The 16759-nt window shown below is 30.7% G+C and overlaps 1 protein-coding gene across 2 annotated transcripts; it reads left to right on the top strand.

Moving 5' to 3' along the window:
- The first annotated feature begins 5455 nt into the window (after positions 1–5455).
- On the top strand, positions 5456–14592 carry LOC113856221 (calcium permeable stress-gated cation channel 1-like). Of its 2 annotated transcripts, XR_003502876.1 has the most exons (13): positions 5530–5872; positions 6309–6651; positions 6733–6888; positions 7145–7280; positions 8144–8245; positions 8923–9039; positions 9128–9208; positions 9695–10035; positions 10124–10369; positions 11010–11334; positions 12067–12300; positions 12712–13039; positions 13141–14592. XR_003502876.1 is itself a non-coding variant. In XM_027487958.1 (12 exons), the coding sequence occupies exons 2-12, from the start codon at positions 6338–6340 to the stop codon at positions 12979–12981; spliced, it is 2322 nt and encodes a 773-aa protein (XP_027343759.1). In that variant the 5' UTR covers positions 5456–5872; positions 6309–6337; the 3' UTR covers positions 12982–14592. The 2 variants fall into 2 exon arrangements, 1 of the variants encoding a protein (XP_027343759.1); XM_027487958.1 differs by having other exon boundaries at positions 5456–5872; positions 12712–14592.
- The last annotated feature ends 2167 nt before the right edge of the window (positions 14593–16759 follow it).

Genomic DNA, 16759 nt, shown 5'->3' with positions numbered 1-16759 from the left:
ATGATGGATAATTGAAGAGAAGTCTTATAATCCATTCCAAGGTGTTTACTTACATTAATACCTAAAATTGTGTAGAGTTTAAATCTTATAAGGACTATCTTTTAGATTTAGATAATATGGATTGTATGGGTTAGGATCCCAAACTTGCCCATTGAGTTATACAATGATAGGTTTCTATGAAAGATTAGTTCTACCCTTAGTATTATGCTTAAAATTGACTCTCATATGACTATCCAGTCTAAAGGTAAGTTTTCTAAAATATATATTAAGATTTACCTTAGGAGGAAACTTATACCCTCCTTTCAAGTCTTGGTCAAAAGTTTAATGTTAATATTTGTGGGCAAGTGTACCCATTAAAAAGTAATAAAGGGTTCTAAAATAAGTTCTCAAAATATCATCCCATAAAGATTATTTTTAATTATTAAGAATTTCTTAATTTAATCGTTTGAACTTAGAGAATGCGAAATTAAATAAACTGAAGATTTAAATATAAAATTGATTAACAAAAAATTAAAATAACACAACATTTAACAATAAACTAATTAAGAAGAACCTAAGGCGTATGGTTTCACCTTTACAATTCTTTATATTATCTTTAAGATTAATTCTAATTTCAGTTTCCGTATAATTATCAATCACTCATACTAAATCTATTAACACTCAATGATTATATAATGTTAATAATCTTTTTCCTTAGTTATTACCCCAATGATCAAGCAAGATAAAAGAGAGAGAAAACATAAAGAGCCTATGAGCTATTAAGTTAATAACGATTGAAAGAGAAGAGAATTAAGTTTGGTCCATCTAATTCTTTATCTCATTTTACCTTATAAATCTATTAACTATATATGATACATATAACACCCTCTTTTTATTTATTTATTTATATATTTATTTATTTGTACTTTGATAAGTTGTTTGATATTGGGTATAGTTGGAAGGTTTTTCTTTTTTTTTTAATTTGAATTGATAAATGTTTGATAAAATTATGGTGCAGGGGATCTCGTTCAAACAAGATTGAATGTCCAGAACCACATAATTTTAGGGCAATCTCGCTCAAGCGAGAACAGGATAAACTTGGCCCAAGACATCTTTATATTACATGTTTTGAACAAAATTTATTTAATTTCTTTGTATTGTTATAAATTATTATATAATTCTAGACAAGTGATCAATGTCAATTCCTCATCTTTCTTTTTACTAAGATACAACAAGCTATTCAACCTTCTTTGGTCATAAACCCTACTTCAATAGTCCTCAAGGTTACATTTTATCTCTTTTTCATTGTAATGCAGTGTCCAATCGTTCTTTCAATCTTTGGATAATCCTTATGTCAAATTTCTTTAGCACTTAATCAAATCTTGTTTCTCAATTGAAGTTCGTAGTTCCTTAGGATTTGTTTGGAAGTTTGGAGAAAGGAGACAGAAAAAGATTTGAGCAGTAAAAGAATATAAGAGAAAGGAAAGGAAATTAAGGTATTAAAAAACCTTCAAATTGGGAGATCTTAAAATATGAGGTTATGAGAGTTTTAAAGAGTTTAAAAATTCTTCTCCTCTCATCTAAAAGTCCTCCAACAAGGATACCCTTGCTCAAACGAGAATTCACGAGAAAAAGAGGTATTTAAGTGATTTTGGTATTCTAAAAACACATATCTCAAAGAAAGAAATAATTTTCATCTCTCTCTCTATTCTCTCACTTCCCTTCCTTAGAGAAAACTCCCTTGAACCCTAAATTTCTTCCAAATTTGAGCTCTAGTATCATTTTCTCTTGATCTCAAGTAAGTTCCTTGGAGTTTAAGCTTTCAATCTCACTTATATTTATCTATTTTCTCCTTTCTTAAAAGTACTTTATTTCATAATGTATAGGAAGAATTTGGTCTTTGGACAATATCTTCTTCAAAATGTTGCACTTTCTTTTGAATCTTAAGGAGATCTTGGTCTCAGAGACATCATCTCTCATCCCTTTGGTTGTGAAAGACCTATTTCCAGATAAAGGGAGTTGATTCTAAACTCTAACTCCTATTTATGTATTTTGCTTTTAAAAACTCCATTTATTTCTTCTTTTGAATTATAAAACTATATTTTCTTAAAACCTCAGTGTTAAGAATGAAATTTTGGGCATGAAAAATCTATGGTTGATTCTGGAACTACCTAAATAAAATCTCATAATAAAAGCTTTGAATAAAACTATTTTAAGGAGTTTTATGATTTTACTATCAATCATTATATATGTACAGTTAATATTATAAAATTTTATTTTGAATAATATGTGTACTATGAATGATGCTAAACTTTAGGATATAAAATTTTATTTAAGACTGAGGGAGTATGATCTTCGACAATGTATTTCTAAACTGTACAATTGGTTTGAGTTCGAAGGTGTCTGACCTGCAACATATTATATTGATTTATATGAGTGAAATTGGTTGAATACGTTAGAAAGACTATTGGTGTGTGTGATTATGTACGTTCTTTTATTTTGGAAATATGAATTGAGATTATGGTTGTTTGTTTAAAGTATTGAATGACATGGCATGGTGAAATTGTGTTATGATAAGGAAAACAAATAATGAAAATTGTACTATCATGAAAAGTGATGAAAGAAAATAGAGGTGAATATTGAGAATTACTGAGAAAATGTGTCATGAAAAATTGACTAAAATATGTATAGATAGTTACAAAGATATACTGGAGTATAGAATATAGAGAATTGAAAAATATGAAAAAACTGTAGGGTGATGAATGACATTCGCTTGTAGGTAGACAATCTAAATAGTGTGAATCACATGACTTCACACTCATTTCCTAACTAGACATCTGACTATATTTTTGCTAAGGGATCCTATATTGTAATACGTTGTATCTGTGTGCAAGGGCTAACCAACAATTATCTATACTTATGGAATACCCCAAATGATCCTAAGGGTAATGATTGTAAAATTGTGAGATGTGTGTTTATAATATGTGAGTTATAATAGATTGATTGGTATGATTATGATACATATATTGTAATACATCGAGTCATAATAGATTGATTAGTATGATTATGATATATACATTGCAATACATCAACGAGTGTAGATATAATACATATATTGTAATGTATCGATTAATGTGATTATAATGCACATATTATGACATGTTGATCTATGTAAGAATATATGAAATGACATGATCTTAATATATATTTTGAAATATTAATGTTGTGATTGTTATGATATTTTATCGGTTGAAAATTATTTAGTATAGTATATAAGCTAGGATTATTTTGGTGTATATCGCATTCAATGATATTTCCATATGACTTATTTCATTTATAAAATAAAGGATTTAGTGGAGCGGTAATTACTCACCCTTACAATTATTTTTCAGGAATTAAAATGAAGAATGATTCATCCTGGGATCATATTCTTAGTAACGTTGTAGGAAAGACTGCTCTTTTATAATTTAAACTAATCTAAAGATTATAATAATTTTGATTTAGTTTCTATTTTAAGTTGACAAGATTATGTAAACACTTTAGTGATAATTTTAGAATTTATAATACTTTGATATTTTATTATAAATAATAATTTGAAGTGTATTTGTAAAATTGATAGTTAGCTATTTTAATTGTAGTTTACATTCAATTTTAGATAGAAATTTACTCTGCTGAAAGGCAATGTCATTTATGTTTTAAACTTATATGTATGCAATATGAATTAAGTAAATTGTCAAGAAGTAAATCTTAATTTTTACTCTATTTGTAAATTTAAAAATTTGAAACTATTTCATATAAAATTTTTAATACCTCTAAATCTTCATAAAAATTGAATACAAGAAATATAAACTTTACTTTTCTTCAATTTTTTAAGCTATAAATATAAAAAAATCTCACTTTATTTTCCTTTCTTGTTATATATTATTATCTATATTAAATAAAAAATTAAAGATGTTACAATCATTCCCAAAAAATAACGAAGTCAAGAATTCAAGCCAAACATTATGGCTCAACATGGGTGAGCTTGTTAAAAAATTCTTATAAAAGATACAATATAAAAATTGAATAAGATCCGGTTTGAATGAACTTGTAACTAAATCCTTTCAAACGAAAAAAAAATAGTATAAAAAATAATTTTTCTTTTATAAATTAAAAATGACTTATCTCTTCAAGTTTTAGAAAAATTAAATAAGAGTAACTTTGTTAAAATAGAGAAATATAAGTCAATTTCAATTTATGAGATGAGTTTTTTTCATATTACTACTTAGGCTATAGATGGAAGTGAAGAAATTATGCGGTTAGAAGAAAAAGAATACTTGAATTGCAAATCTATGAAGTTTTGGAGTATATGATAAATTTATATTTTGATATATTTTTGTAGTCTATTTTTATATACTTGATCATTGTTTAAATAAGTTTTTCACTTCTGTTAATTATCGAGTTTAACATATTAAGAGAGAAGCCTAATTTCAAGACACGATTATTCTATCTTAAATTTCTATCGTCCACCTAAACATAGTCTTAGTTTTTAATTCTAAGTATTTATGGAGAATTCTATCCAAATTAAGCTTAAAACTTTTTTATAAATTATTTTATCAAGTTTAAAAAAATTAAATGATAGAACTTTTAAAATATATATATATAAGTTTATTTTAATTTATGAGAGAAATTTAATTCTTTTACTACTTAATTTTTAACTTCTATAAATATTTATTAAAAAATTTCTCCAAATTGATCTTGATCTTATACTAGTTCCATGTCTTTTCAATTTATTATTTATGTCATTAATTTTTTTAACATTTAATATTTAACATGTTTTATTTTGTATTAAAGAAATATATAAAATAAATTTAACTAACGGATAACTAAAATTTGAAAGTGAAGGGAGAATGGGAAGGTTTTCAAGCCACAGTACAATCATCCAATATTAACAAAATGGTAAATTTTATAGCGTCTTATAAATTAAGAGTTCATTCTATATTTTCTCACACTTAAAATATTATTATCATTAATTTTATATTAATAAATAATAAAATTAGTAATTTAATTAAAAATATAAATATTTTTTAAGTTTATGAATTCTGTAACAAGTACTTAAGAAAATTTAACTAATAAAATATTTTTAATTTAAGTACAATTGTTTCGTGTAAAAAAAGTAAAGAATTAAATGTTATAAGTTTTTTTAAAACAATTATATATAATTATATTATTTTAACTTGACTCTAATTATAAAATATAAAATAATAAAAAATTAAATAAAAAAAAAGGGTTGCAAAAGACGTATGAGTGCGAAATAGAGTTGATTTTGATATATCCAATTGCAAGGCATACGTGGCCCATTCCTACGCAACCAACGCATTTATCCACGCGGTTACACGGTTGAGACGCTCGTTTTTCGTTAGCCACCTCATCCTTAATCTTACATTTTATTATTACTCATTCTATTATTTAACTACTAATTATATTGTTATTTTGAATCTCAATTTTTTCAACACCAACGTCGCAATCTCATGTGCCCAAATTATTAATTCCCTTCTCTGTTACGTTCCTTTCTCTACTCAGTGATATTTTCTAACAAACCCCACACGCCCTTATAAAAGTAACTACGCGGGTACCCTCAAATTCAGAAGAATGCTCTACACACTCCCATGTGATATCCACTCTTTCCCTTTCTGTTTCATGTTTTTCGCTCTGCTACTGTAAATGTTGCTATGGTGATGGATTCCTGTTTCTGAACTCAATCAAGTAAAGGTGACTGTGGCGTGTGTTGTAGTGCAAAAAAGTTTGCGGAATCGTGTTCCTTGTTTGGTTTTAAAGATATCCCAACTCATACACAAACTCGTTGAACACCTTGTCATCCTAAGTTGCATCACTTGAACTCGGGATTTTGGTTGTGAGTGACTCAATCTTATGTCGCTTTCTGATAATGGAGTTTGTTTATTTTCGTTACTAACATTCCTGTGTAAGACTGAAGCAATATAGAGTTTGACTTTGATATTAATGATGAATTTGTTTTCTTTTGGGTTTGTACTTGATCTTCATTTTTGTCTGTTCTGTTCTGCTTCAATTTTGAATGGGGAAGCTTGAGTTATGGACAAAGGAAGTGCCTTGTTGTGTTTGTCATTACTCTCTGGGATAATAATTTGATGCTTTTTCTTTAATAATAGGTTGGAAGAGAGAAGGATATAATGGAGTTGTAAAATAAATTTTAAAAAAATAAAATTGGAGAGGGATGACAATGACATTATGGTAGTTTACCAACAGTTTGGTTCGAATTTGTTTTATGTGAATCTAACTAGCCCTCTTTTTTTCTTTTGCTTACACCACAGGAAGGTGTGCATTCTTTGAGCAGAAAGAAATGACAACGCTGTCAGATATAGGGGTTGCAGCTGCCTTAAACATTTCCAGTGCATTTCTTTTCTTCGTGGCATTTGCTATTTTGAGGCTTCAACCTTTCAATGATCGTGTATACTTCCCAAAATGGTATTTGAAGGGTTTAAGAACGGATCCTGTACACGGAAGAGCGTTTGTGAGCAAATTCATCAATTTAGATTGGAGAGCTTATCTTGGGTTTTTGAATTGGATGCCAGAAGCCCTTAGAATGCCAGAACCTGAGCTTATTGATCATGCTGGATTGGACTCAGTTGTTTACTTGCGGATTTACTTGATAGGGTATGCAGCATTGAGGGAATGCCACTTTTAGCAAAGCATAACATTGTAGCACTGATTTTTGTCCCTGGTTTTATTGTGCAGGCTTAAAATCTTTGTTCCTATAGCATTCCTGGCTTGGACTGTTCTGGTTCCTGTCAATTGGACAAGTACTGGTCTACAAGGAGCCCAAATAAAAAACATAACATCCAGTGACATTGATAAACTCTCAGTCTCAAATGTTCATAGTCAATCTGAAAGGTTTCAATCACCATTCAATGCCTTTTGTCTTCTAAGTAGCTTCTGTTATATTTAATTTAAGTTACCTTTTCTGTCCATCAGAATATTTATTTTTGGGTTTTTGATGACATCACTTAATTAGCCAAAATCTAATTGAATATTACTGATTCTATTTTCTATGCATCATCTCACTTGTTAAAATTATAGAGCACTGGTTGCGTACATAACAGTATCTGATGATCTAAATCATCTACTAAAATTTTGTGTACTACCTCAGGTTTTGGGGACACATAGTAATGGCTTATGCGTTTACCTTTTGGACTTGCTATGTTTTGCTAAAGGACTATGAGAAAGTTGCATCAATGAGACTCGACTTTCTTGCAGCAGAAAAACGTCGTCCTGATCAATTTACGGTAAATTTGATTTTTCATTCTGCAGTTTTATAAGAAATTGTTGTTTGTAGAACTACATGGCAGATTGTAGTTCTCTCCTGTTTATTTTTACCATAATTTGTTCAGCTTTGCAAGGAAGCAATGATATTCTGTTTTGGATTTTATGGGTTGGAGGCGTATTATACTTGGTCATTTTTCCTGGTAGACTTTGATTGCAGATTTACTGCATGCTAGGAAAAGCTCTTTGAAGGAAAATAACCGCTTAATTCTTAAAATAAACTTAACTAAACACACTAATTAGTTTGTGATACAGTTAATCACCAGAAAAATAGAAAGAGCAAATAATAAATAGTATCTAAAATGTATCTCTCTTGAACAGAAATGGTAACCAGGTCTAAACACAAACAAAGGTAAACATAAAACAGAAAAACAATACAAGAGAATATCTCACTCTCTTGCCCAAGCCTCAGCCTAATTCTTACTACAACTCTTCTCTCCCCTGCTCATGTTTCCTTTTCTCTCTTATAACCTACTTCCCATTCCACATACCCCTCATGAGTGCCCAATGTCCAGCCCACTCCACTCGGCATAACAAATCCTTCACCATGTGTCACCTTGTTACCTCTCCTGGAATATACCTTCCAAGCTGTGGCATCGCAGTTCACCTGCTGATCCATTAACTCCATCTTATTTCTAGAGTAAGTTGGCTCACGGGTCTCACCAGTTTGTTGCAATTTCTTTTATTACAACAGAGCAATCCGATCCTTATGCATTTTATACTCGACAAGTTCAGGAAAACTGCGGCCATGGATTGAATTTTGTCATACACTAGTAACTTGTAACGCCCATGCATATTTTTACTTATAGAAATATATTATACTCAGGTACTTGTTAGAAACATTCCACCAGACCCTGATGAATCTGTGAGTGAGCTCGTGGAGCACTTCTTTCTGGTCAATCATCCAGATCACTATCTTACTCACCAGGTTGGTTCCTCCTGTTTATACTAACACCGCTCAAATGGTACAATCATTTATTGTCTCATTGATTTTTGATATTATGCATTTCTATTTTCTATGTTTTGTCCAGTACTATGAGATTTGAAAGTTTAATAACAAGAAATTGCTTGGTTACCTCATTTCACCATGTGAGATGAATTCATGTTTACACATTGAAATTACATATTTATTATTAAGTAGATGTTAAATAAAAATTTAAGGATATGTTTGGATGGAGAAAATATTTTTGTTTACATTTCTTGTTTTTGCCGATTTTTACATAAAAGCCACCTAGTTTTCACCTTGTTTCCTATTTTCAGTTGTAGAGGAAATAGTGAAAACAAAATTTTGGAGTTTTTACAATTTCTTGCTTTAATTTTTCAAAACTAGAAACAAAGTGTAAAAAAGGAAACATTTTTGTAACTATTGACAGAAACAAGAACCCAAAACAAAATGTTTTTGCTTAAACAATATTAATCCCTCTAATTTTCCCGTCTATTCTCCTCACTTTTGACACCCGATATAGTATTGTTATTAAGATGGTTCATATTTACTAGTGCATAGACAAATTCGTTGATAAAGGTCAGAATTATCATTGTTTTATTCTATTTTTTTTACGGTAGAAATAGTTTGTTTAAGGCTAATTATTGTAATTGTTTATGCAGGTTGTTTATGATGCAAACAAACTTGCAAAGTTGGTTAAAAAGAAAAAGAAGTTGAAGAATTGGCTTGTCTACTATCAAAATAAATTTGAAAGAACTTCTAAAAGACCTGATATGAAGGTATTTAAATATAAATTGATATTCCCTTAAAAGTTTATCACAACATCCAGATTTTCCCTGAGCGTTCCCTCTTGTATGTTTTTGCCAGACTGGTTTCCTTGGTCTTTGGGGAAAGAAAGTAGATGCTATTGATTATCACACCACTGAAATTGACAAGTTGACAAAAGAAGTAAGAATTTTATATTTTCTTTTCTTTCAAAATTTTTATCACATTACACATGCTAATGATTTTTCAAAGTAGAGATTTTCCATGCTTATAATAATAGATTAACAAGCTTAAGAAAATTATTTTTATATGGGAATCTGACTTTAGTCTTGCAGAGTTCATACTAGGCTTTGATTTCCCATAAATTTTGGTAGTATCTTTACTTATTCACATGTGCCTCAGTGAATCAGTGTTATTCCACCTTCAAAATGTTATAATCTCATTTGGCAGCCTTTACTATCATTTTGATTGAAAGAGAGTTTTCTGAACGTTTGCTGGAATTTGTGCTAATCAACTTTGGACTACAGCAAATGCTGAAGGAACTTGTTTAACTCAAAATTTCACTCTGGTCATTTTTAAATAACCATATTGTGATTCATCACTTTTTGTTTTCTTTCTTTAAGCATTGTCTTTACAGTCGGAGTGATTTAAATTGATCACCTCTTGCAGATAGCCGTAGAGAGGGAGAAGGTCACAAATGATCCCAAGTCTATCATGCCTGCCGCATTTGTTTCTTTTAAAACACGTTGGGGTGCTGCTGTTTGTGCACAAACTCAACAAACCAGAAATCCAACACTTTGGTTGACTGAGTGGGCTCCAGAGCCACGAGATGTATATTGGCAAAACTTGCCAATTCCATATGTTTCCCTAACAGTCAGGAGATTAATCATAGCTGTTGCATTCTTTTTTCTCACTTTCTTTTTTATGATCCCCATTGCATTTGTTCAAACTCTAGCAAGTCTTGATGGAATCCAGAAAGCGGCACCATGGCTGAAGCCTCTTGTTAGCATGTAAGCCTAAACTGTTTGTTCGACATCTCAACTTATCATTTCACTTGCATTACTGGAGATTTCTTATTCAAACATATTCATTGTGCAGCCCTTTCATTAAGTCATTCATTCAAGGTTTTCTGCCCGGTATTGTGTTGAAGCTATTCCTTATCTTTTTGCCAATGATATTGATGATCATGTCCAAATTTGAAGGCTTTGAATCTATATCATCTCTGGAGAGAAGATCAGCATCTAGATACTATCTTTTCAGTTTTGTGAACATATTTCTAGGAAACATACTTACTGGAACAGCATTTCAACAGCTGAACTCTTTCATTCACCAACCTGCCAACCAGTAAGTCACTCAATATAGAAATCTCACTTTTTTCTTCTTTGTAATTATTACTTTGTAAATTGGCATTACTATATTCCTGTGTTGTGGGTACCTTTAATATGCTTCTGCACCATATTACATCACTCTGATAAGATCCAATTGCAAACAAGGCATAAGACTTGAGTCCCACATCAGAAATATCTAGTTCTATTGTGGAGTTTATGAGGCCTTAGGCTCTCATAAATCTTATCAATTGGTAATAGAGTCTTCCGCCCCATCTCTCAGCTACAAATGAGCAACGTGGGTGGTGACGCTGACATTGCTTTGGTTACTTTGGACTGGTCAAAGGGATAATGTACAGCCAGCCTGGAATGTTAGGATCCAAAAGCAGGAGTCCCATATCAAAAGTATTGGATTCTAGGTTGGGCATAATAAGCCTTTGGGTTCTTATCACACTCCTTATTACATGAAAATGACATTACTTCTGGATTCACTCTGGCTATTTAAAAAATGTTTACTATGAAAAATTGCTTTTGAATAATAATATTTTAACAATATTGACTAAGCTCAGATATTTTGGTTGCATATATTGATCCAAGAATTTGTCATAAATTTATGCCATGTGGATAAAAATTAAGCAATCTTGTTACACTTTTGGCAGATATCCTATAACAATTGGCACTGCTATTCCTTTAAAAGCAAGTTTCTTCATAACTTATATAATGGTTGACGGATGGGCTAGTATAGCTGCAGAGGTTTTGATGTTGAAACCGCTTATTGTTTATCACTTGAAGAATTTCTTTTTGGTGAAAACTGAAAAGGACAGAGAAGAAGCCATGAATCCTGGGAGTCTTGGTTTCAACACTGGAGAACCACGTATACAATTGTACTTTTTGTTGGGTCTAGTATATGCTGCCGTGACACCTGCTGTTCTTCCTTTCATAATAATTTTCTTTGGCCTCGCCTATGTTGTGTTCCGCCATCAGGTACACAAATGTTAGATTATTATGTGCAAGTCAATGATTATTGAAGTTTGTTTGTGCATTTATGATTCAGGTTCCATTAATCATTTGTTAAGAATGCACACAACACATTAGCACCACATTGGCTTATGCATTAGTCCCATCTGTAGATGAATATTTTGAAAAATATCAAGAAAAGTCCCTGCACATAGTCGCCTGTAGAAAGATATTTTGAAAATTGCAAAATTGGAATTCTTGGAGAGAAAATATTCAGTTTAGGAACAATTAAGTTTTCCATACAAGATTTTGAAGGCTGGCTCTTGGTGATCTTAAGGTCATGGGCTAACTCATCCATAGTGAGAGGGGTTCAAGATGCCCTCATGTTATTTCTTTCTTGGCTTTCGGAGCTTGTAGGTCTTAACAGTTGTTTTCCAACTTGGAGGACGATGTAGTAAGTAGTCTACTAGTTGACTTAATTAATCACTTTTACAGTTGAAGTCCCTAAGCTTGAATTATACTTACATAGAATTTCCTTTTTCTAATTTTATGAAAACAATTTATGTTGAGTTTCTAAACTAGTTTTGTCTTTTTGAATATGAATGTTATGTCTTTTCTTCCCCACATTGATTGTAGGGTCTCTTCTCCTTTCAATGAATATCATAGAATATATTCACCTTCATTACAATGAAATCTCAACCACCTTATTTCCTTACATGAGATGAAGACCTGAACTTTCCAATTGTTTTCCAAATGCAGATCATTAATGTATATAATCAGGAGTATGAGAGTGGTGCAGCATTCTGGCCTGATGTCCATTTCCGTATTGTGTTGGCACTGATAGTCTCACAGATAGTTCTGATGGGACTCCTCACCACCAAAAAAGCAGCTTCATCAACTCCATTTCTTATTGTGCTCCCAATACTAACCATAGGGTTTCATCGGTACTGCAAAGGCCGATTTGAACCTGCATTTGTTAAATTTCCTTTGCAGGTATGTCAATTTGTCCTTTATGATTAGTAATTCTTTGGACTGTTTGCATTGATGGTAGAGTCCTTATTTCTATTGTTGGCAGTTTATTTGCTAGATATAGTTGATGTATCATATTTATTCTATAACAAATACTCTTGCCAATTTACTGTGTATGGTGTCATGACTCATGACAAAGGTTCAGATGTATTAGAATGCTGTGCAAGTGTTATGGTGAGTTGACTGCACTTCAGTATATCATCACGTTAGTTTAATCTGAAATTAATGAATTAATTTGTACATGCCATACATAAGTTTTCGGTAAATCAATTTGGATGTGGTGTACAAGTTCTCTACTTGGTGGCTGCCTTAAAATCAACATCACTAGTTTCTTCTTTCATGAAATTTTGATGTAGCCCTTCCAAATATACGCAGGAAGCAATGATGAAAGATACATTAGAACGAGCAACAGAACCTAACCTGAACTTGAAAGGTTATCTTCAGAGTGCCTATGTTCATCCAATTTTTAAGGATAGCATGGATGATGATGAAGAGGAAGAGATATTCAGTATGGACTTGGAAACTGAAAGTGTGACTGTACCCACAAAACGTCAATCCCGAATGAATACACCATTACCCAGCAGAATTAGCGGTGCATCGTTTCCCTCTCTGCCTGACGATACTCAAAATCATCAAGAGCCCTGAAGAAGAATGATATCACTGTGTATTTGACATTTACATCGATTCTTTCCAGACAGACCAGGTGCATCTTTGCACTCACCTATATTTGGTAGCTTTTTGAGAGAGATTTTGAAAAGTAAGTGATTATTTCCCTTAAAATAAGTTGTTCCAAACATTCTATAGGATGACATGCAAGTGCAGAAATAATAAGCTAAGTCAGTTAAGAATTGCCAACTGCATAAGCTGAGAATGATGGTTAATCTCTTGGAGTGCCTCCTGCAAAAGGATAGTTTTTGACCGGCAGATGAAATCACTAAATGGAAAGTATAAGGTGCATAGATTTTTTAAATGCATCGGATTTTGTTGAGTTTAGTGAATTTGCTTCCTTAGTGGACAAACAAGTTTTATCTTTTAGATCTGTATCACCAAGCACATGGAGGATATACATTATATTACACCAGGAATATTGTAAGTTACCAGAAACTGAATGTACATGGATTAAGCTTTGACCTTATCTGCCTTTATGAATGTTGAAAGAGAAAAGAATAGAACAGACATTAGTAACAGAAAAAATAGCGATATTGTTGCATTTGTTCTTTGGTATCTTCTCTTCTTTGCTGCAGTTGGTTCAAGTATGCTAGCTAAACTATGGTGTAACCCTTGCCTCTAAACTCCTTTTGCGAAATATTGAAGAAAATCAGAACAAAACGGTAATGACCAGAACCAATGCCCTGGATAAGGTTTTAAAATATTGATGTAGCTTTAACGCTGCACCAGGATTTGTCTAAACAAAGTCATTGTAATATAATCAGTGCGATCCCTCCATATCTGATAATTTATTTGATAGAAATAAGCACTATTGAGCTTTACACAAAATTCTTTAAAAAGAAGTAAAATCGTAAATCGAATAGTAAAATTTTACAAAAACCATATATATTTGCATATAAATTTATATTATGCATATAAAATAGCAGTAAGGCACATATATATGCATATATACATCACCACTGTTTTCACGAGCATTTTGGAGAACAAAACTATGAGGCACACTTGAAGAGTCAGCTGCAATGGAGTTGTCAGTTGTAGTGTTCTGACCAACAACCGTATTTGAAACAATTTTTAGACTCGAACAAGATATAAAAAAAACAGAGCAAGATGAGAACATAGCACAATTGGAGGGGAGGAAACCATGAAAAGATAACGTATTTAGCTGCAAACCAAGTCCCACACATTGGTCACTAATGTCGTCAACATTTTGAGGAAGAAAGAAAAGGAGGAGGCGCTTTGGAGGAAAAATATAAGTCAAGTCATTCAAAATTAGGCTTATATAGCAGGTTATGAATGAATTGCAATTTGTTAAGGATAGGATACTCTTTGTTTTGCTGGTATTAGCATTAAATTCATTGATTTTATATATAATTGCATTTCTTCGTCTTCAATCAATGGGAATGGGAATGGTAGCCATTCTAAGTTTTTTCCTTATCTCTTCGTATTGTATATTGAAAGGCTTAGTTACTGTATTAGAGATGAGGTTGATTTTAGTGGCAAGGGTGCCTTTCTCTTTTGAATTGCATTGTACTAAAATATCTCATTTCTTTTTCTTTTTTTTCTTTTTAATGATATTCTATTAATATTAATTTCTAAAGCTTCTTTGGATCGGGCCCACACTGTAAATCAGATTTTAGGTAAGTTTTGTGTAACTTATGAGATAGCGAATTAATAGGAAGTAAGTTATTTTCTTATAATACTGATTTTAATATGGCAAATCAAATAAGTGAAGCCTTAGCTATTAGTCAAATAAAAAAAATTGACTATCATCTAGTATTCCTATAATTTTAACGACATCTAATGAAAATACTTTTGCTGGTCTTATTGATAAAATAAGAAAAAAAATTGTTTTATTAAATGTCAAGCCTCTCGAGGAGAAGTTTTTATAAAAATAATATAAAAAAATAAAAAATTACATGAAAGGATCAACAACAAATATATTTACAGAAATAAACTTTTTTATTGTAGCAGATATTGGGTAGCTAGAATTCGGTTCTCCATGAACCAAATTCAGAACGTTGATTTTTTTTTCAAATTTGTTTTAATGTTTTTATGTAATAAAATAAATTTTATTATTTAAATTATATTTATATGTTTATATTTTGTTATGAAAATAAATACAATTTATTTTACATATTTATTAGAATTTATTTTACATAATTATGATAATAAATAATATTTTTAGAAAATAATAACAATTAATTTTTAAAAATTAATTAAAATATTTAAATAATAAGTATATTATTTTAGATAATAATATTAATGCTTAAATTTTTATACTTAAAGAATAATAATTATATTTTTAAAAATTAAATAAAAATATTAAATATTTTTCTATTTATTTATTTATTTATTTATTTAAATATGTAATTTTGACTTAATATTTTTAAATATTAGTATGATAAAATAAAATTTTGAATAAAAATTTTATTTTAATTAAATTAGTTTTTTTTAAAATGACATTATTTAATATTATAATTTTTAATACTTTAAATTCTAAAATTTTACTATTATTATTTTTAATAAATTTTATTTAAGAATAAAAAATTTATTTTTAAAAAGTAAATAAAATATTAAATTATAAGTTAATTATTTATACTTGAGACAAATATTTTAAAATTAACAGTTTCATATAGACAAAGTGTATTAACAAAAATGATAACAAATTCATAACAACATTAATAATTAACTATCTCCGTAATGGTAGTTAGTTTCACAACGAGGGCGACGTTTGTGATATGGTGAGTTTCGTCGTTGTGATTGTTGCTCTGGGATTTCAGGATGAACTTGTAGAAGATTTGGATTATCATGAAAGTCTAGTTGTTGGAATGCATTTGATGAATTACCAGGTTCATTAGCAAAATTTGATTGGTAAAGAGACTGCATGTAAGTTTGTGCTGAAGATGGAGCTGTAAAATCAACTCCAAATAAGTTTGTAAAATAATCCTCCGATGTTGTTGCAAATGAATGTCTTGTGTTAATTATGTTTGCTTTTGGCGTAATGTTAGGAGAAATTGATGCAGTCTCATGGTACGACGGTGTGGACATCGTACCGATTTCAAATATGTTGGTAGTCCTTAGTTGTTGGTCGCTCCTCCTTGGATCTTGTAGTAGTGGTGACACAGATAGGAAATAGATGAAATTGGCAATGTACCATTCCATGTATTCTTGTGTGTGACACAATGGATCTTGCATTGAATGACCCGTTATTGTTAGCTCACGTCTGTTGTTCCATATCTCAATCTATTGAGTATGTCTTGTAACCCAATTTTCATCCCGTCTTCCTCTCTTGTCAATTTTGTAGAGGTCATTCAAATTATTCAGTGGAGAAGGAACTTCTTGGAAGAGACAAAACTTTAATTTGACTCTATCTGTTTGGTATCATTCAACAATTGGAAAACAAAGGATGGCGGTACATGAAGTCCATAGTTGGACATCTCTATATGCTTCCATGGGTATTGATGTTTGCAAGTCTTGATATGGCGCCCATAAAAACTACAAATAAACTTAACTTTGTTACTTAAGATGATGTGTAAAAGATAAGAAAATAAATATGAAGAGTTACTTGATTAGCTTGAATGTAATCAAACATTTATCTGCACCCCACAACATCATTGTGAGGTTTATTTTGAAAATTTAGTACTCTACCCCCACTCCATTTGCACACGAGAGGGTATGTTGGTAAATTACTAGAAATTGGCGCAATATATGGCATGCGATACCATTCTCAGGACATTAACAGTGATGAGCAACT

The sequence above is a fragment of the Abrus precatorius genome, unplaced genomic scaffold (assembly GCF_003935025.1).
Source record: "Abrus precatorius isolate BTA unplaced genomic scaffold, Abrus_2018 Scaffold1, whole genome shotgun sequence".
Taxonomy (NCBI): Eukaryota; Viridiplantae; Streptophyta; class Magnoliopsida; order Fabales; family Fabaceae; genus Abrus; species Abrus precatorius.
Note: the sequence above shows the minus strand (reverse complement) of the source record. Positions and strands in the feature narration are given on the sequence as shown.

Coding starts and splice junctions, on each gene's coding strand:
- LOC113856221 (XM_027487958.1), top strand. CDS start 6,338: ATGACAACGCTGTCAGATATAGGGGTTGCAGCTGCCTTAAACATTTCC. Junction 7,281..8,143: donor GTCGTCCTGATCAATTTACG/GTAAATTTGATT, acceptor TATTATACTCAG/GTACTTGTTAGAAACATTCC. Junction 8,246..8,922: donor ATCACTATCTTACTCACCAG/GTTGGTTCCTCC, acceptor TTGTTTATGCAG/GTTGTTTATGATGCAAACAA.